The following is a 26,715-nucleotide window of genomic DNA, read 5'->3' as shown; positions in this document are numbered from 1 at the left end:
TACAATTATTTTGTTGTCAAAGACTTTGGTTATAATTTTTTTCCCACTGTACACCTATGATTATATTTTGCTGTTTATATTTAACTGTTATCCATATACTGCATTAAATAGCATATTTATTAATAAAAATGGCAAATCTAATCTATAGTCTGGTCTGTATTTAAATGGACAAACACATAAACACATAACATTCTCTCACACAAACGTGCCTCTTAGTTCTGCAAGTCATCAGAGCACACATTTCAGAGAACACATCACAATGTGTGCTGCATTATTAATCAGAAGGTCTAAATTTTTATATGGCTAAAGTCCTGTTCTGATTATTACTGCAGTTACATGACTATTAGCCCGTTCAAGCACAGAATTCCATGTAAAGGCATAAATGGTAATAAACAACAAAATATTAATAAGCAATCTACGGCTCAAGGTCCATTTTGTGATTTTATTTTATTTTTTTAATATAATAAATGTTACCTCACATACAGAAATGTTGTGTGCAAAAACTGACCTACTTCAGCAGTGAAACAACATCTACACTAAAAGCTCCTGTGCGCTAGGCTATATCAGTTTCTACAAAACTGACTAACTATCCTACCTCAAAATTTCACAAAATGGAAATATTCTGAAAATGCGAATAAAAGAAATTAGGGGCAGAGCCTGCCCTAAATCTAACAAGGTCACATGATTAATTTGATGTTAGACATTATTCTGCTATTATTCAGCTAATCTGAAACAGCTTCAAAGAACTAAATTCACCATGATTGTTCTGGAAGAAACGCTCTACTAGTGCACTGAGACAAATACACAGAGATGCACACTAATAAAGTTAAAGATCATGCTTTGAGACACAATCCATCAGACAGTGATAAAAATACAAATATGGAAAGACGGTTGCAAAACTGTTTGGCACAGGCTACTCTCTGTGTCTGCGAAGCAAATATTTTTTGTACATAGTACTTACAGGCTTTGTGTTAGGCAGTAGGGTTTTTTTCCTGCGGAAATATTCTCTGTACTTTGTAGACCTCTTCCCTCATCTCAATAGATTTGCGCGGAAGTCATCTACATCATCTGCGGATTTCATTTTGATTCACTTCACGAGTGGACGCGTCTGAGAGCAGCTGATCACTGTGACAAGATCTCTAACCTTCAGCTGCTCATCACATATGCAGGATGAGAGGATACTCACTGGGAATACTTGTACTTTTGAAATACTGCATTTGCGATGATGTGGAGAACTTTGATGGAGACATTAAGGACTTTGTAGTTGGTAACAGTAAGTTATTTGTTCTTACTGACCATCGACTACATCAGATGAGACACGATCTGTATGAGGAGAAGAGGAAAGACATCACTGATGCCCCTCACCATAACAGAGTCAACATCCTGGTGCCTTTTGAAGCCAACGGCACCCTGATAACGTGTGGGACTTTTAAAGATGGATATTGTGAAGTTCTTGATATAAATGACATAACAAACAGTATTTACTATGAAAGTAATATATTGGTAGGACCACGACTGAATGAAAAATCTGTTGCCTTCATAGCCGGTAGCTACCTTTTGGTTGGGAAAAAGGACGATGATGCAAAAGCTCAAGATGCCATGTATTCTGTTGTTACCTTGCTGAGCACTTTACAGTCTCAACCAGGAGGGATTTTCACAAGAACAGCAGAAGGATCAGATGCCATCATTCAGAGCACAGTGAGAGATGTGGAGTTTGTTGACGGATTCCAGAGAGTTTCACGCTCAGAATCCTATTTATTTCTCAACGCAAAGACTGACTCCGAGAGGAAAGTGCTCGTCCTGTGGATGAACAGCTCTAAAGTAAAAAAGATAGACATAATCAGATCCCTACAGGCTGCAACGATACGATGCTGCAGTGATAAAGTTCGTCCAGTGCTCGTCGCCTCCACCGTTATTCCCTCAGTGAACGGTGTTATTTGGGCAGGTGTGTTCAGTGCGCAGAATCAGCAGGATCCGGAGAACAGCGCGCTGGCTCTGTACGACATCAGTAATGTTCAAGGCCGAGTGAAGGGCTTCTGCGCTATTGGTGAAAAGCCTTGTGGATCTGAGGTTGGAAATTGCATTCATATGCTTTTTAAAAATGATAACTATTTTACCTTATTGAGATATGGATAAAATACAGAGTTTAATTTTGTTGTTTGTGTTTCAGAGTGGAAGTGAACTTCAGCCGCTCTCTGTGGTGTTTAAGTACAGCTCAATGTCAGCAGCTGCAGCAATGAGGATTGAATCCTGGATTGTGCTGTTCATAGGAACCAGTGATGGACAACTCATAAAGGTCTGCTTCACCTCTCTCTCTCATACACAAATACCTTTTTTTTTTCTCACTAGACTCAGTGGTGGGCCGTCAGGGGCAGCAGGGCCTTCTCTGCTGGCCCTATAAAAAAATTACTATTGTGTGAAAAATGTTTTTATTGATTATTTAGGTATCATTTTCATTTGTGTAATGTCCACAAAATTGCCTACGATTAGTTTAGTTGAGGTTGAGCTGGAATATCCTACATGAGAGAAGTCTGAGGCCAGCACTACAGATAGTGCTACCCTTTTGTTGAAAGACGTCACATTTGATTTGTTACGAGCATTAGTGACAGAATCATCAGCCAATCAAATTTTGACGTTCAGTGACAGCCCGCCCTCTGGGTCTAGCGACGTGCCCAGCGTGAAACCGCCCCTTCAGGGATTTCCAAGGAAGGAAAGTGCAACTCATTAAAAGAAAATGACGCCCGCAGTCATCGGCGCCTACACCAGACCTTTTTGCCGATCTACTAAAAACGTCTTTTGCAAACAAAAGAGAATAACTGAGAAAGGAAGACCTACACTGAATTCGCTAACAAAGCCCAGCAAAGCTTTTATGCGCCATTTCAAAGATTGCAACTATGAGTGCTAACAGCTAGCACCGAGCACAAGTTATTTTGTTGACCGTGTTTACTTTTTAATACGAGTAAAGGGACGGAATGACAGACCCATGGACTTTATTTACAAGTGACAGGCAGTGGTGTAGTGGAGGGTATACGCAGGTATACGGCGTATACCCACTTCTTTATCAGTCGAGATTCTGTATACCCACTTCTAAATCCTGGTGCGCGTCCTGCACTAGCCAAATCATGACAGTCCAGCATATGAGTAACTAATACAATCGTATGTGAATAAATGCAAATATTCTCTAAAACATCCAGTAAAGACAGTGATGCGGTCAGGAACGAGACGTAAACACTCTCATGCAGTGTATGTTTCATTTATAGGCTACTCGAAGCCGGATGGCACTCGCGCAGAAAGTCCAAATCGGCCTCGTAGAAGTAGCTACTAACTTACGAGTCACGACGTGCAAGAATCCAGCTATCGCTGTAGCCAAAGATATCTCTACTGTTGCAAAGCTGAATAAAAGAAACGTTAAGAATGTAAACACATGATTGCAACTATATGGTTTATGTGTGTTTTCAAGTCATCTCCAGGTAATAAAAAGCATCTGATTCTGAATAATGCAGTGCTAATTGATAGCATTTATTACACTTGGCAATAGATAGGCTACTAGGCTACAAAATATATATTCTGCCTTATTCTGTGATAAACATGGGGAAAAATGTAGTATATAGGCTAAACAAATCATAAAATTGTCATTAGGAAAATACAGGAAAAATATTATAAATTATATAATATTATATAACTATATAATAGTCAAGCAGTGTATTTGATTTCTCAGCCAATTAAAAGCAAGAGGGAATAATAATAATAATAATTGTAATAAAACCTGTCAATTAGACAAAAAAGTTATCATATTTGACATTTCTGTCCCCCTCACTTCTGAAATGATTGAGAATCACGATTGTTTTGTTTGTTTCAAATGGAGATCATAATTCTCCCACAATTCTGAACAGACAACTAAACAAAATAGCATGCAATTTACTAGAGGTTCTGACAAAATGTCAGTTGCTGCAGTCTATTTATATTTGTTTATTTATTTTAATTATTTATTGCTAAATCTGCACCTCTTCTGTGGATAATATTATTTTCATATGATCCTTACTCAAGCAGCAGAAGTTAAGTGACAGTGTGCAAATATTACAATAGTGAACTAAATATGCAAAACTAGTTTTACATGTCACTGTTTATGACACAGGTCGGTTCATCCTTTGCGGGTCATTTGAAAAAAAAAAAATTGGGGGCATATATTAAGAGTATACCCACTTTTCCAGGCACCACTACACCACTGGTGACAGGTGAGTGCTTTATTATTTGATGAGTATTGTATCATGCACATTGTTATGGAGGTGTATCCGGTGCGTTGATAATACTGCGGTCAAGCCAGCCGCTTTGAAAATACACGGTCAAGCCAGCCCACTTTTTTTTTGTTGCGCATGTAATCGCGCACTTTCGGGTGCTAAGAACAGTCAAAATGCATGTAAAGAAGCTATTATGCCGGCGTTTCCTTTATACCTGAACTTATTTAAAATGTTTCATTTTTTGTTGTAATGTTTGTAAATACATTAAAGTTGTACATAAACGTTTGTAGTGTACATTAATTATTATAAAACATTTATTAATGTTAATAAATGTTAACATTAATGTTTTATTCATTCTTATTTTATTATTTTAAAGTGTGTGTGTACACACACACACACACATTAAAATAAGAATGAATAAAAACATTAATGTTTTATATATATATATATCCCATTTTTAAACACTCATAAAAAGCTTTGCTTTACAGATTTGCTCATTCTTTCAATTAGTATTTGTTCAAAGTGATCCTGACTATCAGTGTATTTATTTTCAAGTTATTTTACTGTACAGTTTCAGAGAAAATTAAAGGCAAAATCACCCCAGACATTCTTGCACTTAGATTATTTGTATATATTCAAACACTCATAAAAAGCTTTTCTTCATAGCTTAGCTCATTCTTCCTATTGATATTCATTTAGAGTGACCCTGACTATCACTATCTTAATTTTCAAGGCATTTTACTGTATAGTTTTGGAAAATAATAAAAGCAAAATCACACCAAACATCAAAATCCATTGTTACATGCATTATCTCCGCATATTCCAACACTTAGTCATCGCAAATTCACCCCTAACATCAAAGTCCATTCTTGCACTTACACCATTCCTCATTTTCATGCACTCAGAAAAATCTTTCCTTTTAGAGGTTTGTTCTTTCTGTCAATTGAATTTATTCAGAATGACCCTGACTGTCTTCATTTTCAAGCCATTTTACTGTATAGCTTTGATGAAAATGTAAGACAAACTCACCCCAAAAAACAAAGTCCATTCAAGCACATACACCATGCCTCATTTTCAAGCACTATACACACAATGACTTCTTACATTTTACGTTTTACTGTCATTTAATTTAGTGAATACCTTCTTTTTAACCATAAGAACTGATTATGTTCATAATCCATTTGAGAAGTAGTTATTTGTGTCCATGGTTACTAATTCCTCACCTTCAGTTTAATTTCTTATATCTACGTTTTTATTGCCCTGTCAGTTTCGTTTTTGGTTTGAAACGCCACATTGGATGTGTAAGAATCTATAGTCTGCCTCGACCCAGCTTCCACTCCACAATATGTTTGATCATGCTCATTTCCCAAAATGGCTTAATTATTATAGAGAAGAAGAAAGTCAACAGTTATTGTTGTTTGTAGACCATTTGAGATGATCACATCCTGAGCAAATGGTGACCAATTGTAGAATGGGTGCAGGTGTGGGAGACTGAGAACCACCTCAGACAAAGGGGTGTCAGAACTTTATTAACATACAGACTACAGCTGTTACAACAGGAGCAACTCCATTTACATGAAGGGTAGTAAACTGAAAATGTATAAAAGGTTTAAACATAGGATGTTCTGGGTTCATTCCGACTCCGCTGAACCCAAGGTACTACATGTGCTTTGTCACTGCTATGCTGCAATAAACATCTTCATCGAGATCTTCAACGTCCTCATCACTTTTTCTTACAGATGGAACACCGAAAGAGTGCAATAAGAAGAAAGCTTTATTTAAAAAAAAAAAAAAAATGTATGTTAGAATAATTGTAAATTATTTGAATATTCAATTAAAACGACATTGCTGTATTTGAAATTTTAATTTGATTAGTTTTTAATTTTTTAATTTTTTTAATATAAAAAGTTAATTGTGTAAATATTAAAGTACAGTGTCAACAGTGAAATCCAAATGTCTATTTATTTATGTTCTCTCAAAAAAGAAAGAAAAAAAATGTTTGTAACCATGCAACATTATGCAAATTATCTTGCTTTTTCATGAAAAAAATACAGTGTAAGAATGCACTTTTTGGGGTGAGTTTGCCTTTAATTTTCTCCAAAACTGAATACAGTGATAGTCAGGGTCACTCTGAATATAGAGTGAATATATAATATATGAAAATGGGACATAGTCCAAGTGCCAGGATGCATTTTGATGTTTTGGGTGAATTTGCTTTTAGTTTTCTCCAAAACTATACAGTAAAATGACTTAAAAATGACCACAGTGTGATAGTCAGGGTCACTCTGAATATATATCAATTGAAAGAATGAGCTGACCTATAAAGGAACACTTTTTATGAGTGTTGGAAAATGGGACATAGTGCAAGTGCTAGGACGCATTTTGTTGTGTGTGGCGAGTTTGCTTTTAGTTTTCTCCAAAACTATACAGTAAAATGCCTAGAAAATTAATACAGTAATAGTCAGGGTCACTCTGAATATATATCAATTGAAAGAATGAGCTAACCTATTAAGAAAAGCTTTTTATGAGTGTTTGAAAATTATATATATATATATATATATATATATATATATATATATAATACATAATACACATATACTGTACATACACACTCACAAACATTAAAATTAAAAAATAACAATGAATAAACAACATTAATATTAACATTTATTAACATTAATATGATAATTAATGTACAATACAAACGTTTATGTACAAAAATAATGTATTTGCAAACATTAACATAAAAATAAACGTAAAAGGAAACGCCGGTATGACAGCCTCTTTACATCTATTTAGACCGCTCTCAGCACCCGTACCGTAAGTGCATGATTAGACGCGCATGCAAAAAAAAAAGTGAGGCTGGTTTGACCGTCCATTTCAAAGCGCGGCTGGCTTGACCGCAGTGTGGTGTGGTGTGTGGATGTCCAGCGTTTGTACAGTTTTGCTGCTTTGGGCGCGTCGTCATTTTAGAGTGACGTGAATGTGCATGGCGGATTACTTTTACTGATCCATGGAGGGAAATTTACTCTGCATTTAACCCACCCTAATCTAGCCTACCGTTGAAATTGTTGATCAGCTGTCATTGTTGTTGAAAGCCTGTGTACGGCATAATATGTGCATTATATGCATATGGCTGCGTTAGCTGTAACAGAGATGTGTGCATCAAGTTTACAGTTGCTTACTGAAGGCCCTGACTGAAACCCCACGGTACGCCACTGTGAATACCTAACAACCACTTTCACTACACCTATAGCTCTAAGTTTTTGTTTGATTCTGCATTTGAAATAGCGGCCATAATTCATAATTTGTATTTCTGTTCTATTTGTTTTTCTAGATAGTGTTGGATGATAAATTCACTCCAGGCTGTCCAACAGTGCTGTACAAATCTGATGATGAACGAGCAGTGCTTCCCAGAATGCACTTTGATCCAGTAGATTTCAAACATATCTACATTGCTCTGAAGAAACAGGTGAGGTTTAACAATGTGCTTTTAACAAATGATTAAAATATATATATATATATATATATATATATATATATAGTACATATACTACTAATATATTAGTCTTGAAAATATTGAAAAATGTTTCTGTATATAAAATTTTAATTTGCCAAAAATTACTTTTAAAGTGTTCTAAAATGTGTATGTAAAAAGTGATTCTGCTTTTCAGAAGCAACATGAAAGCCTTATACTTTTGTTGATCCAAGACAATGTTTTAATCCACAAAAAATATTCTCCCATAACCCGCGGTTAGAGAACCACTAAGTAGAAATTACTAAATCAGGCAGTATGTGATAGTTTACTGTGTGTTAGATCAAATCATAATTTCTGTCTCTTTCTGCTCATGTTTTCGGTGCAGTTAAGAAGAGTGTCCATTGTTCAGTGTGGTAATTACAAAACTGTGAAAGACTGCAGAGCTGCTCTGGATCCTCTCTGCGGCTGGTGTTTGAACACACACAGGTCAGCCTGCCTTTATTACATGAAATATTTCACACATCACACATGATATCTGCTCCAGGCTGCATCTACATTAAATATGGCTAATTGTAGAACAGCATGTTAACTTCTTATCATCCACTGTATATAGACACGATGAGCAGTGTGTAGACAGTTCTGTGATGTATTTAATGCTGTTTTTATCTAGATGTTCTACTCAAGATGAATGTTCAGATACTTCATGGGTTTCCATCCCAAAAAACTCTCTTCAGACGCAGCTGTTTTCTTTTCAGATGACAGAGAATTCTTCTAGAAAGGTAGACATAAATATCTAAAAGTATTTTCTTAAATATAATTTAGAAAACATTTACAAAGCTACTCTTTACCAGCCATTGCCCTCTCTTCACAGATTACTCTACATCTCGCCTTGAGTCTGGAGAGCACAGGAAATCCTGCTTTCTCATGTGCCTTCACTAAAGAAAGTGTAAACCTGTGTGACGGGTCTGATCCTCCTGCAGTTTTCCCAAACTGCTCCTGTAGTTTTTCTGACCAGATGCTCTATACTGGAGGTTGGTTCTCCTTCAAAGAAGTTCTATATTTTCTAATATACAGTGCATTTTCTGTATGTAGTCAGAATCTGATTATTTATAATAATAAACATCTGTTCAGGTTTAAAAGTCTCTGCTACAGTTGCTATTCAGGAGGATCAGAAGGTCACAGAGATGCTGACGCTGAGAAATTGCTCCAGTATCACAGATAATTCACCAAAAGCTTCTTATACACAGTGAGAAATGCACAGTCTAAAATACTTTTGAAAGACTTCTTTGAACGTTTATTTCAAAAATATTAAAAATATGAATTAAATGCAGGTGTGTTCAGTGTATCTCATCTGGGTGTCACTGGTCCTCTTCTTCCAAGCGTTGTGATTGGACACCTGGACCTGGACCACAGTTAAACATACAGGTGAGAAGACGTGTAACCTATAATCCAGAGATTCAGTATACGTGTATTGGGAAATAGCGTACCTTAAGAAATTGATAGTAACTCATTGTTGACAGCTGAACTATCATTGACTGAAGTGAACTCAGAAAGTACATGAACTGCTCTTTCTCTACTCTTTAGGATGCATGTAAACATCTTCTCTCTGAGATGGTCTACGATGTAAGTGTCATACTGATTATGTGCCCAACTTTACAGAATAGGAATATTGTTTTTCTGTATGTTCCTATTTCAAAAGAATATGACTTTACAAGAGGCCAAGGATTTTGTTTCCCCATGTGAGGAACAATTTGTCATAATCATCATTCTTTTAAAATGATGTATATTATATTATTTGTTGATATTTACAATATATTTAATCAATGGTTATTTATGGTAATAATAATAATATTTAATTATTATTATATTAAATTATATAATAAGTTGTGAAATTCATTTTAACTTCTGTTATTTTGTTTAAATTCAGTTTTGTTTTGTAACTGGGTGCAACCTTTGGTATCCTGTAGGAGCCAGAGTTTCTCTCTCTGGAGCCCAACAAGGTTTCTTTCCATGGCAGAAACAATGTTTTACTAAGAGGAAGGAACCTGGAATCTGTCACTAAAATCCGTATTCAAGGGGATCTGGAGTGCATTCCTAAAGAGTGAGACTGTTTGTTTGTGTTTAGTCATGGACTGTATATGAATGTGTGTATATTCAGATAAATGATACTGTAAATCTGTTCATGAATGTTTTTCTTCAGATCTCCAGTGTTTGATCGCTTCAGTGACACTTTAAGGTTCCACATTCCTCCGAGTGGAACTAAAGGAACAGTGAAAGTGTGTGTTGTTACTCCTGACGACCGTTGTCATGGTAACAGCATCGTCACTTACCGTTCTCAGCCCAGCTGCACTGGAATACAGCCCACAGTCACCTGGAGCAGGTCAGACCATTACAGACCACTGTCTGATCAGCTTCCACACACACATACAGTACATGTTTCTTTTAAGTTACAAATCTAAAGTCTGCTTTTGATTAAATTGTGTTTCTTACCTTTTCATTTAGTGGTGGAAGGAAGATTCATGTTCAGGGCAGCAATCTGGAATTAGTGGAGTCAGTTACTGTCCTTCCCTCTAATAAAGTGCTGAAAACACAATACAGCACAAGCTCAGGGGTAAGATGTGTTTATTACTTCTGCAGTAGCTAAAATTTGGTGTTAACCTCAAACAGGAACCAGTCTAGCAGCTCAGAGCACTTTATCATAATTCACACGTTCACACATGCATTGCATGAGTTCTCATTTGTCAGATTTGATCATTACTTTGCTCATATAATTGTTACATTCTGACTGATATTTAATTAAGTAACAAAACATTATTTATTGTATTTATGGCTAACATCATGTAGCTTTCTGAGCATGTCAGATTTATTTATAAGTCCTATTTTCATTATCTCTCTTTCTCAGGACATGTGGTTTCACTCACCCCCCTATGATGGTGGTGGTCAGTTTAGCTTGTTGCTGAATGTTGAGAACTCCACTGTGGACTGTGGGTATTATTTGTCCTACCAGCCTGATCCAAAGTTCATCCGATTTACTACCTTTCCAGTGGCCAACGATCTACAGGTGAACATTCAGGTAAAGAGTGACTAAATTGGATTTACTGTTTGAAGTTCTGCCCCTTTCATGCTATTTAATAAAATATATATGGAAATAATTAAAGAACTTGATCTGGCAGCTGTGCAGAGATAGCACTAATTGTTTTCTCTCTTTCTCAGAAAAAGACAGATATGCTGAATTTGAATATGAGTGAGGTGACAGTGACGGGTGTACATGGAGATCAGCTGTATCAGTGTGTTTTGCAGATTATTGAGTCTAATGCAATCATCTGTAAGATTAAAGGAGAATCAGGAACTGTCACTGCAGTGGACTCACTCACTGTAAGTATGATTTATTTTCTTATCATAACTGTAATGTTGAATCTCAAAAGATTATGGGAAGGAGAAGTCCACAGTTTGACTTGATAATTGCTGCTAAATCTTAGTCAACTTTATGCATAGGACATGTTTTTCACTGTCTTTTCAGATTGGATTTGGGGATTATGTTCTCAGGATGGGAGAAAGTACAAACTATTTCTGCATCAATCCACAGAAACTATCTGGCCTAGTATGAAGGAGCAATAAAAACTCCCAGAGGAAAAAAAATAAATCCCAGTTTCTCACTGCAAAAATCTGAAAAAAAAGGCTGGGAAAGCATGATTTGCTAAGACTAGACAGTTCTAGCTTTTATATCTATGTATTGTCATAAAGATGAGCAAGTGTTTTTCTACAGTATAAAGACCCCTGTGGTGTTTTTAACGTTGTTTACATGTCTATCTGGTGTTTTCAATATGCTTCAAAACAAACCATGTGCAAATTCATCAGTCAACACCACTGCATTTTCTCCTTAAAACTGCAGTGTACCAAATACAGTCTTAAAAACACTACTTAAAAACTGCCCCTGTTTCCTTCTGTCACAAACTAATCCAATCAACCTGCAGGATGTGGCTTTTCATATGACTAGCAAAACATTTCTAGCTAAGGATGTTGATTTTTTTTTTTAAGAAGGTAGCTGTCTGAGAAGGTGAACAGGAACATGGTTTGTTTAACAGCAACACATTATTAGCTGTTTAATAACATACAGTTGTCAAGCCAAAGGCTAATGATATCAATTACTATCATGTGTCCAATGCTTTGGAGCAATACATAAAAAGCTTTATTCTTATATCAATTTGTAGATGACCCTGTTTTCTTTTTCTTTGGAATCAGTTTCTGGTTTAAACCTATATGGCTGAATTATTTCCAATAGTGATACTCGCCATTCTGTAGTGATTACTACTTCATCTAACTGAGTGAAAGTAGAGCAGGAAGTCCAATCTGGTTGAGTGGGGGGAGGGACTAATTTGTATATTCATGAATCCATGTATACTAAATGAAGTATGGGTGTAAAGTTATATTCAAGCCATTTCAGGGCATGAAGAAATTTTCATGGGTTAAAATGTTTAAGCTTTAAAGGGAAATTGGTTTCTGCAGGGGACTTTAATTATATATTCATATTCATGTAATTCTTATTCTTGTACGCAGTATACTTACAAATAAACATACCAAAAATATGAAATCTATTGGAAAGAGTCTGGTCTGTACTTAAAAGTCTTTAAAAATCTATTAAGCTATCGACCATTTCAGACATGTTTTAAAATATTAAATATTATTGGCATGAACAGGTAATAAACCATCATAAATTAGCCCTAAAATGGGGGCTAGGGTTTAAGGGCCATTTTAGCTGTAAGAAATAGTTCACCCAAAAACTAAAATTCTGTCGTCATTTACTCGCCTTCAAGTTGTTCCAAAGTTTTATGAATTTCTTTTTCTGTTGAACACAAAAGAATGAATTGAATTGAAGAATATGAGTAGCCAAACAGCTGATTTATCCCATTGACTTCCAAAGTATGGAAAAATAAAATAAAAATACTACAGAAGAATCAACTGTTGGGTTGCATACTTTCTTCAATATCTTCTTTTGTCTTCAACTGAAAAAGAAATTCATACAGGTTTGGAACAACATGAGGGCAAGTAAATTCTGACATAATTTTAATTTTGGGGTGAACTATCCCTTTAGCTCTAAAAGTACTACTTAAAGTACTAATATATATTTAGGTACTAAAAAGGCTTTATAATTTGACATACAGATCAGAATATATGTATCACATATAATGCCTTGTTTGCCCTAATTTTATCAAACACAGAATGCTTACCACGTTTTTGCTGTGTGATGGGATATTTCCTGCATATGCACAGCGGTTAATGCAGCAGCCACATTTTACCAATATTTATAGTGGTTGCTGTGCATATAGTTGTAATATTTTATAGTAGTGTCATTATTTTACATCTATACCAAAACTTCCTATACCAAATACTTTTTCAGTGCTGTAAGCAACAATAAATATTAATCTAGGTTTGTGAGGCTAACAATCCATCAGACAGTGATAAAAATAAAAGTATCTTCTAAAATAAAAAAAATAAAAGACTGCTATTTATAGCCATGCATTTTTGCCATGTGTTACATGAACTGAAAAGTTAAATCATTTTCATGGTAATTAATTTAGCTTCATATAACATCAACAATAAATGAAGTAGTAGTATGTCCCAAAACTAATAGCCTAAATTGTTTTTACATATAAGCTACAGATGTATGCTTTTGCCCTCGTCTGCGAAGTTAATTATTTTTTTAGAGGATGGGTGGCAGGTTTTATGGTATTTTCATCAGGACAATAAGCAATATGAATATTATTATTAAACAAGTTGATATACATACTTCGTACTCCGTAAAAATCTTATTCCCTTGATGTCAAAATTTTAATTTTAAATGTTTAGGTGTACTTTTTAATTTTTATTTTGTGTATTTTATTAGTATTTTTATTAATTTTAACATTCACTCAATTAACTCTTTGGAAAGGTTGTCTTCGTTTTAGAAATCAAAATGTCTCTGTTGTTGCTAGACCTCCGCCCTCATCTCAGAGAGCTACTTCACATCCACCCACTTCACCCTTATACTCATCTGAGCGCAGCTGATCTCGTCATCAAATACACTAGTAGGCCTATCCAACTGCTTATCCAACTACTTATTTAATAAGATGGGAAGATACTTACTTGGAATACTTTTACTTTTGAAATACTGCATTTGCGATGATGTGGTGAACTTTGATGGAGACATTAAGGACTTTGTAGTTGGTAACAGTAAGTTATTTGTTCTTACTGACCATCGACTACATCAGATGAGACACGATCTGAATGAGGAGAAGAGGAAAGACATCACTGATGCCCCTCACCATAACAGAGTCAACATTCTGGTGCCTTTTGAAGCCAACGGCTCCCTGATAACGTGTGGGACTTTTAAAGATGGATATTGTGAAGTTCTTGATATAAATGACATAACAAACAGTATTTACAATGAAAGTAATATATTGGTAGGACCACAACAGAATGAAAAATCTGTTGCCTTCATAGCCGGTAGCTACCTTTTGGTTGGGAAAAAGGACGATGATGCAAAACCTCAAGATGCCAGGTATTCTGTTGCTATCTTGTGGAGCACTTCAGAGTCTCAAACAGGAGGGATTTTCTCAAGAATAGCGGAAGGGACAGATGCCACCATTCAGAGCACAGTGAGAGATGTGGAGTTTGTTGACGGATTCCAGAGAGTTTCGCCCTCAGAATCCTATTTATTTCTCAACGCAAAGACTGACTCCGAGAGGAAAGTGCTCGTCCTGTGGATGAACAGCTCTAAAGTAAAAAAGACAGAAATCATCAGATCCCTACAGGCTGCAACGATACGATGCTGCAGTGATAAAGTTCGTCCAGTGCTCGTCGCCTCCACCGTTATTCCCTCAGTGAACGGTGTTATTTGGGCAGGTGTGTTCAGTGCGCAGAATCAGCAGGATCCGGAGAACAGCGCGCTGGCTCTGTACGACATCAGTAATGTTCAAGGCCGAGTGAAGGGCTTCTGCGCTATTGGTGAAAAGCCTTGTGGATCTGAGGTTGGAAAGTGTATTCAATATACACGCTTTTTAAAAATGAGAATAGTATAAAATTTGTAATAATGTACCCTGAATCTGTTGCATGAAAACGCTGTACTAGGCTACTCACTGAAGTCATATGAAGTTTAATTTTGTTGTTTGTGTTTCAGAGTGGAAGTGAACTTCAGCCGCTCTCTGTGGTGTTTAAGTACAGCTCAATGTCAGCAGTGACAGCAATGAGGATTGAATCCTGGATTGTGCTGTTCATTGGAACCAGTGATGGACAACTCATAAAGGTCTGCTTCACCTCTCTCTCTCATACACAAATACCTTTTTTTCACTAGACTTCATTTCTGAATACCTAACAACCACTTTCACTTACACCTATCCAGGGCTGGACTGGGACAAAAATCAGCCCTGGCATTTTTTTGATCCAGGCGGCCCACCACCACATATATATACTAAGAACAGTACGACTTTTTTTTTTTAAAACTCTTCTGCTCACCAACCCTGCATTTATTTGATCCAAAATACAGCAAAAGCAGTAATATTGTGAAATATTTTTACTATTTAAAATAACTGTTTTCTATTTGAATATGTTTTAAAATGTAATTTATTCCTGTGATCAAAGCTGAATTTTCAGCGTCATTACTCCAGCCATGTTCGTTCAGAAATCATTCTAATATTCTAATTTGCTGCTCAAAATACATTTATTATTATTATGTTGAAAACAGCTGAGTATAATTTTCTTCTGGTTTCTTTGATGAATAGAAAGTTCAGAAGAACAGCATTTATCTGAAATAGAAATCTTTTGTAACATTATAAATGTCTTTATAATAATTTTTGATCAATTTAAAGCACCCTTGCTAAATAAAAGTGTTAATTTCCATAATTTCTTTCCCCAAAAAACAAAACGAAAATTATACTGACTCCAGTCTTTTGAATGGTATAATGTTACAAAAGCTTTTTTATTTCAGATAAATGCTGATCTTTGGATCTTTCTATTCATCAAAGAATCCAGAAAAAAGTACTCAACTGTTTTAAATATTGATAATAATTATAATAATTATAGTAATAAATGTTTCTTGAGCAGCAAATCAGCATATTAGAATGATTTCTGAAGGATCATGTGACACTGAAGACTGAAAATGATGCTGAAATGATGCTGAAAATTCAACTTTGATCACAGAAATAATTTTAAAATATATTAAAATAGAAAGCAGTTATTTTAAATAGTAAAAATATTTCACAATATTACTGTTTTTTTTTTTTACTATGCAAACAAACATACTATTTACAGGTAACAAATCAAATACAAAATAACCAAGGTCAACAAAACATACATGACAGCCAACATGATTTGTGTGAGTGTGTGTGTGTGTGTGTGTGTGTGTGTGTGTGTTTGTGTGTGTGGGTGTGTCTGCGTAAGTGTGACTGGGTATATAAATAAAAGAGAGTACAACAGACATGACAATAGCAAAAAAACTAAACAAAAAAAAAACAATAATAATGATAGCATTAATAACAAAAATTAGAGGATGGAGGATGAGGAAGGTTATAAGTAATAATAGTAATAGTAGCAGCAATATTACTGCTTTTGCTTTATTTTGGATCAAATATATGCAGCCTTGGTGAGCAGAAGAGAATTCTTTAAAAAAACAAGTCTTACTGTTCAAAAACTTTTGACTGGTAGTGTAGATATGTATCATATGGGTAATTCTAGAATTGGGGGTACATTTCGCATCTCCCAGGTAAACCTTCTGTTATTTTTCAAAAACAAAAACTTCACTGAATCAGTTTTGAATAATAACACAAATTATATTAATCGACCACCAAAACAATGCTTTTATGTATATTAAGGGACATTTTGTCTTGAAAATAATAACTGAAAGACTGCCACTACACCTATTATTGACTGTCTTTGCCTCCTGATTCATACATTCAGCTTGAATTATCATTAAATGATTAAGTCTGATTTTCATTTTTGTGTTTACACTATTAAGTTAGCCTACATAAACAATTGCATAAAATATCTAATTTTTGTAATATTTGTAATTTCATTAATAATAATAATAAAACAAATTTTGTGTCTGTCACTACGTTCTGGTCAACTCTGTTACCTCGGTTATAAAAAGGCATAAATATCTTTAAAGCATTCATACACTGTAAAACCCGACAAGTTAGGGTAACTCAAACCGTTTGAGTAAACCGATTGCCTTAAAACATTTAAGTTTTTAAAACTAACAATAATGAGTGCTCTGAACATATTTCAGTTGAGTTCAGTTAAGTGATTAATTAAGTGCTGATTGAGCATTAGTGATGAACACCTGCTGTTAACAAACAGAATCACTGACAGAAAGAGAAACACAAGAACAACAGCTGACTTCAGCCATAGCCTTAGATGAAATCAACTGAAATAAAATACATTAAATCTCTCAAAACCTGATTAAACAACCCCACAAACAGCATCACCAGCTCCACTTATTAATAACCAGACTGACTTTATTTCTGTCAGTCAGACATCTACAGAAGATCATACTGAGAATTAACTAAGGTTTAGATGTTGATTTGTTTCAATTGAAGTAACCATGTTAGAGATCAGTGTCTGCTTTAGTTGGGCTCTTGACCCTTGACTTCTGTGTTAGTTGTTTTTTTTTTTCTCTGGATGTTGTAATCATGTGTTCCTCGAGCATATTTGTTACAACTCAAAAGCCCAGAGGAAGTGATCGGTAGTTGGTTGTTATATATTTGTAATGACGATCATCTGTAAGTGAGCTAATCTCATTGAGAGTGAAGATAGACTCATTGTGTGTCTAGTCTCTGATTAAATGGATGTTGTATTGATGATAGTAAAAGTGATTCTAAGAGCCTGTGGTTCTGTGACAGTCAGTTAATATAAAGGACTTTCTAAACAGTTTGTCCACAAAAAGTTTGAATCTATGGCAGAAATTAGACGCACACAGACATCAAGAATCAGCTTATGAACCTCAACAATGGTGACCATTAAAAAAAAATTCATGCTGCAATGCATGCTGGGAGCCATGGATGAGTTTTGTACTATGATAGTACCCAGCATGTATTGCAGCATGATTTTTAAATTTTTTAATGGTCACCATTGTTGAGGTTCATAAGCTGATTCTTGATGTCTGTGTGAATCTAATTGGTACCATAGATTAAAACTTTTTGTGGACAAACTGTTTAGAAAGTCCTTTATATTAATTGACTGTCACGGAACCACAGGCTCTTAGAATCGCTTTTACTATAATTAATACAACATCCATTTAATCAGAGACTAGACACACAACGAGCCTATCTTCACTCTCAATTAGATCAGCTCACTTACAGATGATCGTCATTATAAATATATAACAACCACCTATCAATAATTTTCTCTGGACTTTTGAGTTGCAACAAATATGTTTGAGGAACACATGATTACAACAGCCAGAGAAAAAGAAAAAAAAAACTACTAACACAGAAGTCAAGGGTCAAGAACCCAACAAAAGCAGACACTGATCTCTAACATGGTTACTTCAAATGAAACAAATCAACATCTAAACCTTAGTTAATTCTCAATAAGATCTTCTGTAGATGTCTGACAGAAATAAAGTGGAGCTGGTGATGCTTTTTGTGGGGTTGTTTAATCAGATCTTGAGATTTAATGTATTTTATTTCAGTTGATTTCATCTAAAGCAATGGCTGAAGTCAGCTGTTGTTCTTGTGTTTCTCTTTTCTTCAGTGATTCTGTTTGTTAACAGCTCAATCAGCTCTAATGCTCAATCAGCACTTAATTAATCACTTAACTGAACTCAACTGAAATAAGTTCAGTGCACTCATAATTGTTAGATTTAAAAACTTAAATGTTTTAAGGCAATAAGTTTCATCAAATGGTTTGAGTTATCCTAACTTGGGTTTTTAAGGCAATTGGTTTACTCAAACGGTTTGAGTTACCGTGACTTGTTGGGCATATATCTTATTTAGTGAACTCAACTGAAATAAGTTCAGAGTACTCATAACTATTAGTTTTAAAAAACTTAAATATTTTAAGACAATAAGTTTCATCAAACGGTTTGAGTTAACCTAACTTTTCAGGTTTTTAATGCAATCGGTTTACTCAAATGGTCTGAGTTACCCTAACTGTTGGGTTTTACAGTGACATGTAACTTGCTCCAAGTGATGTCACTTCCTTTGGTGGGAATCTTTGAAGGCATTGATGTATGTCTTTATTCTTTATTCTCATTAATTTGCACAACATGTTTAGGATACACCAATAGTAGATTAATTATTTGTCAAATCTGTTATTGTGATTTTGCAGTGAATCTCTCATTCACTTTTTAAAAACAATAATATGATGGAAATCTATAAAATTCTGTTTTAGACATGTCATGTGGTATCTGGTTTGAGGGTTAGCATCTTGAGCTAAAGCACAAAATGGTGGAAAATGTCAACTCTGTTATTGTCAACTCTGTTAGTGGTTTAAAATAGAGGTCGACCGATAGTGGATTTTACCGATAGCTAGGTTGGACCACACTGGCCGATACCGATTAATCAACCGATAGTTTTCAGAATGGATACCGAAAGAGAGCTAGTGCTTTACTATTTTTTAAAAAAAAGCAACAACAGTACAAAGTATGGTTCAGTAAATGAATAAAAATAATATTATTTACTATATTGATCATTAAAGTTATTTCATAGTTTGCTAATGTTAAAAGAAACTTTAAAATTTAAAAATGTAGCCTATTAGTAGCTAATAGTGAATGTTGAAATGAAAACACTAACAAGGAACAATACTTCTACAGTTTTCATTAATGCTACGAATGGACTCTTATTGTTAAGTGTTACCATTTCATTTCAGCAGTCATGCTTAAAGATGGCCATCTTTAAATATCTACACAAGGCCATAGCATTAAAAGTACATACATATGGATATTGTATGTGTACTCACACACTTTATTTGCTTCCATTTAACACTTGATAATTATCTAATCAAAAAAAAAAAATTATAATAATAATTTAGTCACACATCGGGCAAAAGCGCAGCGCTGCGTCTATGAGAACTCAGAGGTATCAGAAACACACACACACACACACACCAGACGCTTTGTGTTCAAATCAAGTGGCGGTCTAAAACAATTTATTTAAATCACCAAACGGACATAAGTTTGCTTCAAGAATGAACAATGTGGCATAAATGAGTTTGAAGTTCGGTGTTTAAAAAAACAGAGCAAGAGGAAAGAGAGCGCGATCTGTATTACAGCCCTCTATATGAAGCATACAGACTTTATTAGAGCCACAGAAAGACAAACGTTTTGCTAAAAAATGCACAATACATAATTTATAGCCTAGGGTGAAGTCATTATGTACGTTAACAACGATTTGGGAGAATATAATGTAATTTAATAGAAAACTATGTGAATGGCGCTCTTTTCCGCGGCAGGCTTTTCTGTCGGCTGTATTTAAATGCGAGTCTGGAGTTTCCCGCTCTGTGCAGCGCGCAGTGTCACGTGTCACAATAAACAACACGTGCTGTCAGTGATTTCCGCCTCTAGAAGCGCTCTCGTACTGTATAATGACAGCGGACCCTTCTCAGCCACCCCAGCAACGGTTGCAAACCGGAAAACTATCGGCATGGATTTTTGCAACTGATAGTTGTGGCAATCAACTATCGGTGCCGATTAATCGGCAAAACCGATGAATCCGTCGACCTCTAGTTTAAAAAGTTTAATGATAACAGAGTAACAGAGTCAAATGTTCCCAATCACATTTAAGTATTTTGCATTATTATTATGTTTATTTTGGATTCTGGGTCATTTTACTGTAAATGATACATTTGTTTTATATCATTACAGGTTAAAGAAATTGAATTACAGGTAAATGAAACTCTCAGCAGCAGAAAGGCAAGGGCAACAGAGGGCACAGCGACATGCTGACCCTGTAAGGAAGGCAGAAAATAGACAGAGATAGACGGCACAAAAGGAAAAAAGCACCACTACTCAAAATACAAGCTTGTCTTGCTCTAATGTTTATAAATACTAATGTAAACATATGGCTTCAAAGTAAATCTAAAATTCTTGCAAACTGCTATTCCTTAAATCAAGAGCTCTGTCTTTTATTATGTCTATAAAAAACTTGCATAGTGCACATTTAAATACTAAATAAAGACATATGGGCAGAAATGGCCAATAACTGATTTGCATGGGATGAGGGTGAGGGAGCAGCTATGTCGTTTTATTTTCCAGATCTTCGGACACATGAAGTTAATTTTCAGTTATATGAAAGATCTGTAATTCACATGTATTTTGTGAAATTAAATAGTTGTTACATTTAAAATTGTTTCAGTTTCAGAATCTGGCAGAAAGTGTTTTTTTAACTACAGGTGCTCAACTCTGTTTTCTGATGTCGACTCTGTTACCATCAATGCCAACTCTGTTTGTTTAAAGTTTTGCTTTAAAAATGATAATTATATGTGTTTTATTGTTAACAAATTGATCAGAAGCTAATTAGCCTAAATAGTACTAAGAATAAAACGTCAGGTCCGACAATAGTCTTTTCGTCTTTTCGAATTGAAATCTAGATTTATTCGGATTGGTCCATGGAAAAAAAATGGCCATGGCCAAAAATTTGCGGGGAAAGAATTTACATTTTATTAAAAAGTGTTTATGTATTCTACACTCATGGCACGCGCAGAGGCACGGGAAGGTGGGGTGCTGCAGCACCCCCTGTTTTTTTCTGTGGGCAACTGTTTAACTGTTGGGAATGAAAAAAAATAAAAAATCGGAGTGTCTATTTAAGTGCAAATAGCCCGGTTGTTGGCAGAGGCTATTTTCACTCACTCCACCCACAAACGTATGATTGGGATAGTAAAATCACTAAAACATACTGCTATTTTCACTTAGTGTAAATAGCCTCTATCGCAACTCTTAAATGTGCATTGAAAATTGCCAGCTGATAAAACCTGTGCTGCAGGTACTATTCAGGAAAAATGAAGCTCTTAACTGGCTGAGTTAGATGATTAACACAGTGGAAAATCAGTCCAGTCTCCCCAGCTGTAAATGTGTTGCTTATAATAAATTGGCATGTTGATATTGCATAAGCAGTCTTTCAGAATGCTGTCAGTTACATGTAGATGCTGTACACATTAGTGAGTGGTGCTTATGGGGTGTCGCTTTGGGAGTATGCTCACAGTATGCTCACTACAAAAAACTAGACTACACCACTGCCGATTACCAATCCAGCCCTGCCTATAGCTTTAAGTTGTTGTTTGATTCTGCATTTGAAATGCTACAGTGGCCATAATTTATCATTTGTATTTCTGTTCTATTTGTTTTTCTAGTTAGTGTTGGATGATAAATTCACACCAGGCTGTCCAACAGTGCTGTACAAATCTGATGATGAACGAGCAGTGCTTCCCAGAATGCACTTTGATCCAGTAGATTTCAAACATATCTACATCGCTCTGAGGAAACAGGTGAAATTTAACAGTGTGCATTTAACAAACGATAAAAATATATGCAGTATATATATACTACTAATGTAGTAATCTCGAAAATATAGAAAAATTTTAATTTGCCAAGAATTACTTTTAAAGTGTTCTAAAATGTGTAAATGTGTAAAAATGTGTAAAAAGTGATTCTGCTTTTCAGAAGCAACATGAAAGACTTATACTTTTGTTGATCCAAGACAATGTTTTAATCCACAAAAAATATTCTCGCATAACCCACGGTTAGAGAACCACTAAATTAAACTATTATATGTAGAAATTACTAAATCAGGCAGTATGTGATAGTTTACTGTGTGTTAGATCGAATGATCAAACTTGTCTCTTTTGCTCATGTCTTTGATGCAGTTAAGAAGAGTGTCTGTGGTTTCATGTGCTAAATACAGCACTCTGAAAGACTGCAGAGCTGCTCTGGATCCTCTCTGCGGCTGGTGTTTGAACACACACAGGTCAGCCTGCCTTTATCACATGAAATATTTCACACATCACACATGATATCTGCTCCAGGCTGTATCTACATTACATATGTCTAATTGTAGAACAGCATGTTAACTTCTTATCATCCACTGTATATAGACACGATGAGCAGTGTGTAGACAGTTCTGTGATGTATTTAATGCTGTTTTTATCTAGATGTTCTACTCAAGATGAATGTTCAGATACTTCATGGGTTTCCATCCCAAAAAACTCTCTTCAGACGCAGCTGTTTTCTTTTCAGATGACAGAGAATTCTTCTAGAAAGGTAGACATAAATATCTAAAAGTATTTTCTTAAATATTATTTAGAAAACATTTACAAGACTACTCTTTACCAGCCATTGCTCTCTTCTGTACAGATTACTCTACATCTGTCCTTGAGTCTGGAGAGCACAGGAAATCCTGCTTTCTCATGTGTCTTCACTAAAGAATGTGTAAACCTGTGTGACGGGTCTGATCCTCCTGCAGTTTTCCCAAACTGCTCCTGTACTTTTCTGACCAGCTACTATATATTGGAGGTCATCTTTAAATAAGTTGTACAGTATATGTGAAAAATACTGGATTTATGTAATCAGAATATGATTGTTTATAATCATGCACATTTGTGGTAATCTGTTCAGGTTTAAAAGTCTCTGTTTTCAAAATTTCAAAGGGCAGAAATTTAACACAGAGAAAAAATGACATGTATGTTTTTATGCAGGTGTGTTCAGTGTGTCTCATCTGGGTGTCACTGGTCATCTTCCTGTCAGCGTTGTGAATGGACACATGGAAGTGGGCCGCAGTTACACATACAGGTGAGACAATGTGTAACCTATAATCCAGTGTATGTGTATTGGGAAACACTGTAACTTTCATAAAGTGTCAAGACGATATTAATGCATTATTGATAGCTGAAATATCATTGCATTGGCTAATGTCAATCCAAGTAAGTAAACTGCTCAGAGTTCTCTCTCTTCCTTTAGGATGCATGTAAAGATCTACACTCTGAGATGGTAGGAACAATTTGCTTATAAACTTCATTTAAAACTTCTGTTGTTCATTAAATACTGTGTTCTTATGGATTGGATTGGGTATGGGTTTTGTTCTGCTTCATGGCCTTTCTTTACTGAGCACAACCTTTTGTGTTTTGTAGAAGCCAGAGATTCTCTCTTTGGAGCCCAACAAGTTTTTTTTACATGGCAGAAACAATGTTTTACTAAGAGGAAGGAGCCTGGAATCTGTTACTAAAATTCGTATTCAAGGGGATCTGGACTGCATTCCTAAAGAGTGAGACTGTGTTTGTTTATGAATGTGTGTATATTCAGATAAATGATACTGTATATCTGTTCATGAATGTTTCTCTTCAGATCTCCAGTGTTTGATCGCTCCAGTGACACTTTAAGGTTCCACATTCCTCCGAGTGGAACTAAAGGAACAGTGAAAGTGTGTGTTGTTACTCCTGACAACCGTTGTCATGGTAACAACATCATCACTTACAGTTCCCAGCCCAGCTGCACTGGAATACAGCCCACAGTCACCTGGAGCAGGTCAGACCATTACAGACCACTGTCTGATCAGCTGCCACATCCTATCCGCACCTCAAGATAACAACTGCACATTTTAATTATTAAATGTAATGCCATAAAGTTAATTTTAGTCATGAAATTTCCAAAAATGTTGTTTATATGGAAAAATACGATTTGCAAAGTAATGATCAAAATAATAGAAGGCGGAGAAGGCGAGAAGTCACCAGAAGAGACAGACGGCAGTGCGTAAGTGTTTTAATACTCATTCTTAGCTCTGTTGTTTAAATTAATTCCTTGTTGCTAGGAAAGAATAGTTCGTTTCCTACCTATTTCTATTCTGCTTTTTCGTTGTGGTTTATATTTTTGATTGCACTTATTGATCATTATAATAACTGCCCTTTAGCTTAAACTCCTTTCCTGCACTTAAGTGCGAAGTGTTAGTTTCGATTTGAGCCATTGCCCTGCGATTGGCTGGTGGTTGTGCTAATTAAAAGCGACCACAGCTTTTTTTCACTCTAGACTGTGTATTTGTTTGAGGTGTGTGCGCTGACGCGGAAGCGTCTGCGGAAGCGTTCAGCCGTCGTGTTCAGCCTCCTCGTGTGGAGACCGAGGAGTGTAAAGACCTGCGACTTTTTCCTGTGCGACTTGAACCGAGCAACGACACCGAGCTACACACTTAAGTATCTTTTTCCTTCCTCACTCTGCTCTCCTATCCTCTTTCCTTCTACCTCTATCATGTGTCTCCAAAACATTCCGGTTCTCTCTCAGCCACGCTCTAACATCACTCGCAGACGGCAACGTAATACTGCTAACCTACGCCCTATCTCTACATCTTCCACTACACCTCTGGCTTTCTCTGTGGGTCTCTGGAATTGTCAGTCAGCCGTCAACAAAGCTGACTTCATTTCTGCCTTTTCTTTAAAATCCACTCTCAGCATCTTGGGCTTGACTGAGACCTGGATTCGTACAGAAGACTCAGCAACCCCAGCTGCTCTCTCTACTAATTTCTCTTTCTCTCATACTTGGCGTCAAGTTGGTCGGGTGGGGTACTGGCCTGCTCGTTTCACACAATTGGAAATACTCAACCCACTCTACCCTTTGCAATTACAACTCATTTGAATGTCATGCCATTACTGTATCAGCTCCGATAAAACTCCAGATTGTGGTAATCTACCGTCCCCCTGGACAAATTCTAGCCACCTTCCTAGAGGAGCTGGACGGGTTGTTGTCCTCTTTGTGGAGGATGGCATTCCACTCTTAGTCTTTGGTGATTTCAACATTCACCTAGACAAGCCTTATGCTACAGACTTCCACTCGCTACTAGCTTCATTTGATCTCAATCGCCTTACCACTACTAGCACGCACAAATCAGGCAACCAACTTGATTTAATTTACACACGCAATTGTACTGCAGATAACATTCTGGTACAACCGCTACATATCTCGGACCATTTCTTCATTACATTTACACTACATTTTGCTACCCGTGTGCCACCAACCCCTACCGGTTACTTTTAGACGAAACCTGCGCTCCCTTTCTCCTTCCCATCTTTCCTCTGTGGTATCCTCCTCTCTTCCCTCACCTACCCATTTCTCATCTCTGGATGTAAACGCAGCTACTGAAACTTTATGCTCTACCTTAACTTCTTGTCTAGACGACATTTGTCCTCTCTCCTCTAGGTCAGCACGGACTGCCCCTTCTAACCCCTGGTTATCTGATGTTCTTCGTGAACATCGGACTAAACTCAGAGCGGCAGAGAGAAAATGGCACAAATCAAACAACCCGTCGGACCTGAGTAGGTATCAGTCTCTGCTCTCATCTTTCTCTGCTGATGTCCACACTGCCAAATCCTCACATTTCCACAACAAGATCAACAGCGCTCCAGACATGCGTAATCTCTTCAGAACATTTAATTCTCTCCTCTGTCCCCCTCCACCACCTCCCACCACTTCTATTACAGCTGATGACTTTGCTACTTTTTTTACAGACAAAACTAGATCGATCAGTGATCAGTTCTCACCTCCACGCACACAGGACCCCAACCAACCACATCCACTGCTAAACCTCCCATTTTCTCCTTCTGTCCCCTGACGGAGGCTGAAGTATCCAAACTTCTCCTCTCCAACCATCCTACAACATGTCCTCTTGACCCAATCCCTCGCACCTTCTGCAAGCAATCTCTCCCACGCTCTTACCGACACTCACACACATCATCAACACATCCCTCCTCACAGGCATCTTCCCCACTGCGTTCAAGCAGGCTCGGGTAACCCCACTGCTCAAAAACCTACATTAAACACTTCTCTTATAGAAAACTATAGACCTGTCTCTCTCCTTCCATTCATAGCGAAAACACTTGAACGTGTTGTCTTCAACCAGGTCTCATTGTTTCTTTCACAGAACAACAAACTGGACGCTAAACAGTCAGGTTTCAGGAGTGGCCATTCAACTGAGACTGCACTTCTCTCGGTCACTGAAGCCCTGCGTTGCAAAAGCCCATTCCAAATCATCAGTCCTCATTCTGCTGGATCTA

The 26,715-nt window shown here is 36.3% G+C and overlaps 1 protein-coding gene across 2 annotated transcripts; it reads left to right on the top strand.

Annotated features, from left to right (window-relative positions):
* Positions 1–1,102: 1,102 nt before the first annotated feature.
* Positions 1,103–25,136, top strand: LOC131539502 (plexin-C1-like). 2 transcript variants are annotated; one of them, XM_058774116.1, is made up of 24 exons: positions 1,103–2,070; positions 2,171–2,296; positions 7,576–7,710; positions 8,102–8,202; positions 8,387–8,495; positions 8,588–8,747; positions 8,848–8,962; positions 9,048–9,141; positions 9,301–9,339; positions 9,684–9,817; positions 9,917–10,096; positions 10,219–10,327; positions 10,619–10,789; positions 10,930–11,091; positions 14,873–14,998; positions 20,552–20,572; positions 22,036–22,170; positions 22,549–22,649; positions 22,834–22,942; positions 23,036–23,194; positions 23,377–23,470; positions 23,639–23,668; positions 23,809–23,942; positions 24,023–25,136. In XM_058774116.1, the coding sequence occupies exons 1-21, from the start codon at positions 1,171–1,173 to the stop codon at positions 23,431–23,433; spliced, it is 3,243 nt and encodes a 1,080-aa protein (XP_058630099.1). In that variant the 5' UTR covers positions 1,103–1,170; the 3' UTR covers positions 23,434–23,470; positions 23,639–23,668; positions 23,809–23,942; positions 24,023–25,136. The 2 variants fall into 2 exon arrangements, with proteins under 2 accessions (XP_058630099.1, XP_058630100.1); XM_058774117.1 differs by lacking the exons at positions 14,873–14,998; positions 20,552–20,572; positions 22,036–22,170; ... (5 more) ...; positions 23,809–23,942; positions 24,023–25,136 and adding an exon at positions 11,237–12,260.
* The last annotated feature ends 1,579 nt before the right edge of the window (positions 25,137–26,715 follow it).

The sequence above is a fragment of the Onychostoma macrolepis genome, chromosome 04 (genome assembly GCF_012432095.1).
Source record: "Onychostoma macrolepis isolate SWU-2019 chromosome 04, ASM1243209v1, whole genome shotgun sequence".
NCBI lineage: Eukaryota > Metazoa > Chordata > Actinopteri > Cypriniformes > Cyprinidae > Onychostoma > Onychostoma macrolepis.
Note: the sequence above shows the minus strand (reverse complement) of the source record. Positions and strands in the feature narration are given on the sequence as shown.

What these genes read in the sequence shown, in the direction of transcription:
- LOC131539502 (XM_058774116.1), top strand. Translation starts at nt 1,171, where the DNA reads ATGAGAGGATACTCACTGGGAATACTTGTACTTTTGAAATACTGCATT. An exon ending in GTGATGGACAACTCATAAAG is followed by an intron (nt 2,297 to 7,575) that starts GTCTGCTTCACC and finishes TTGTTTTTCTAG; the next exon opens with ATAGTGTTGGATGATAAATT. An exon ending in ATCTACAGGTGAACATTCAG is followed by an intron (nt 10,790 to 10,929) that starts GTAAAGAGTGAC and finishes TCTCTTTCTCAG; the next exon opens with AAAAAGACAGATATGCTGAA.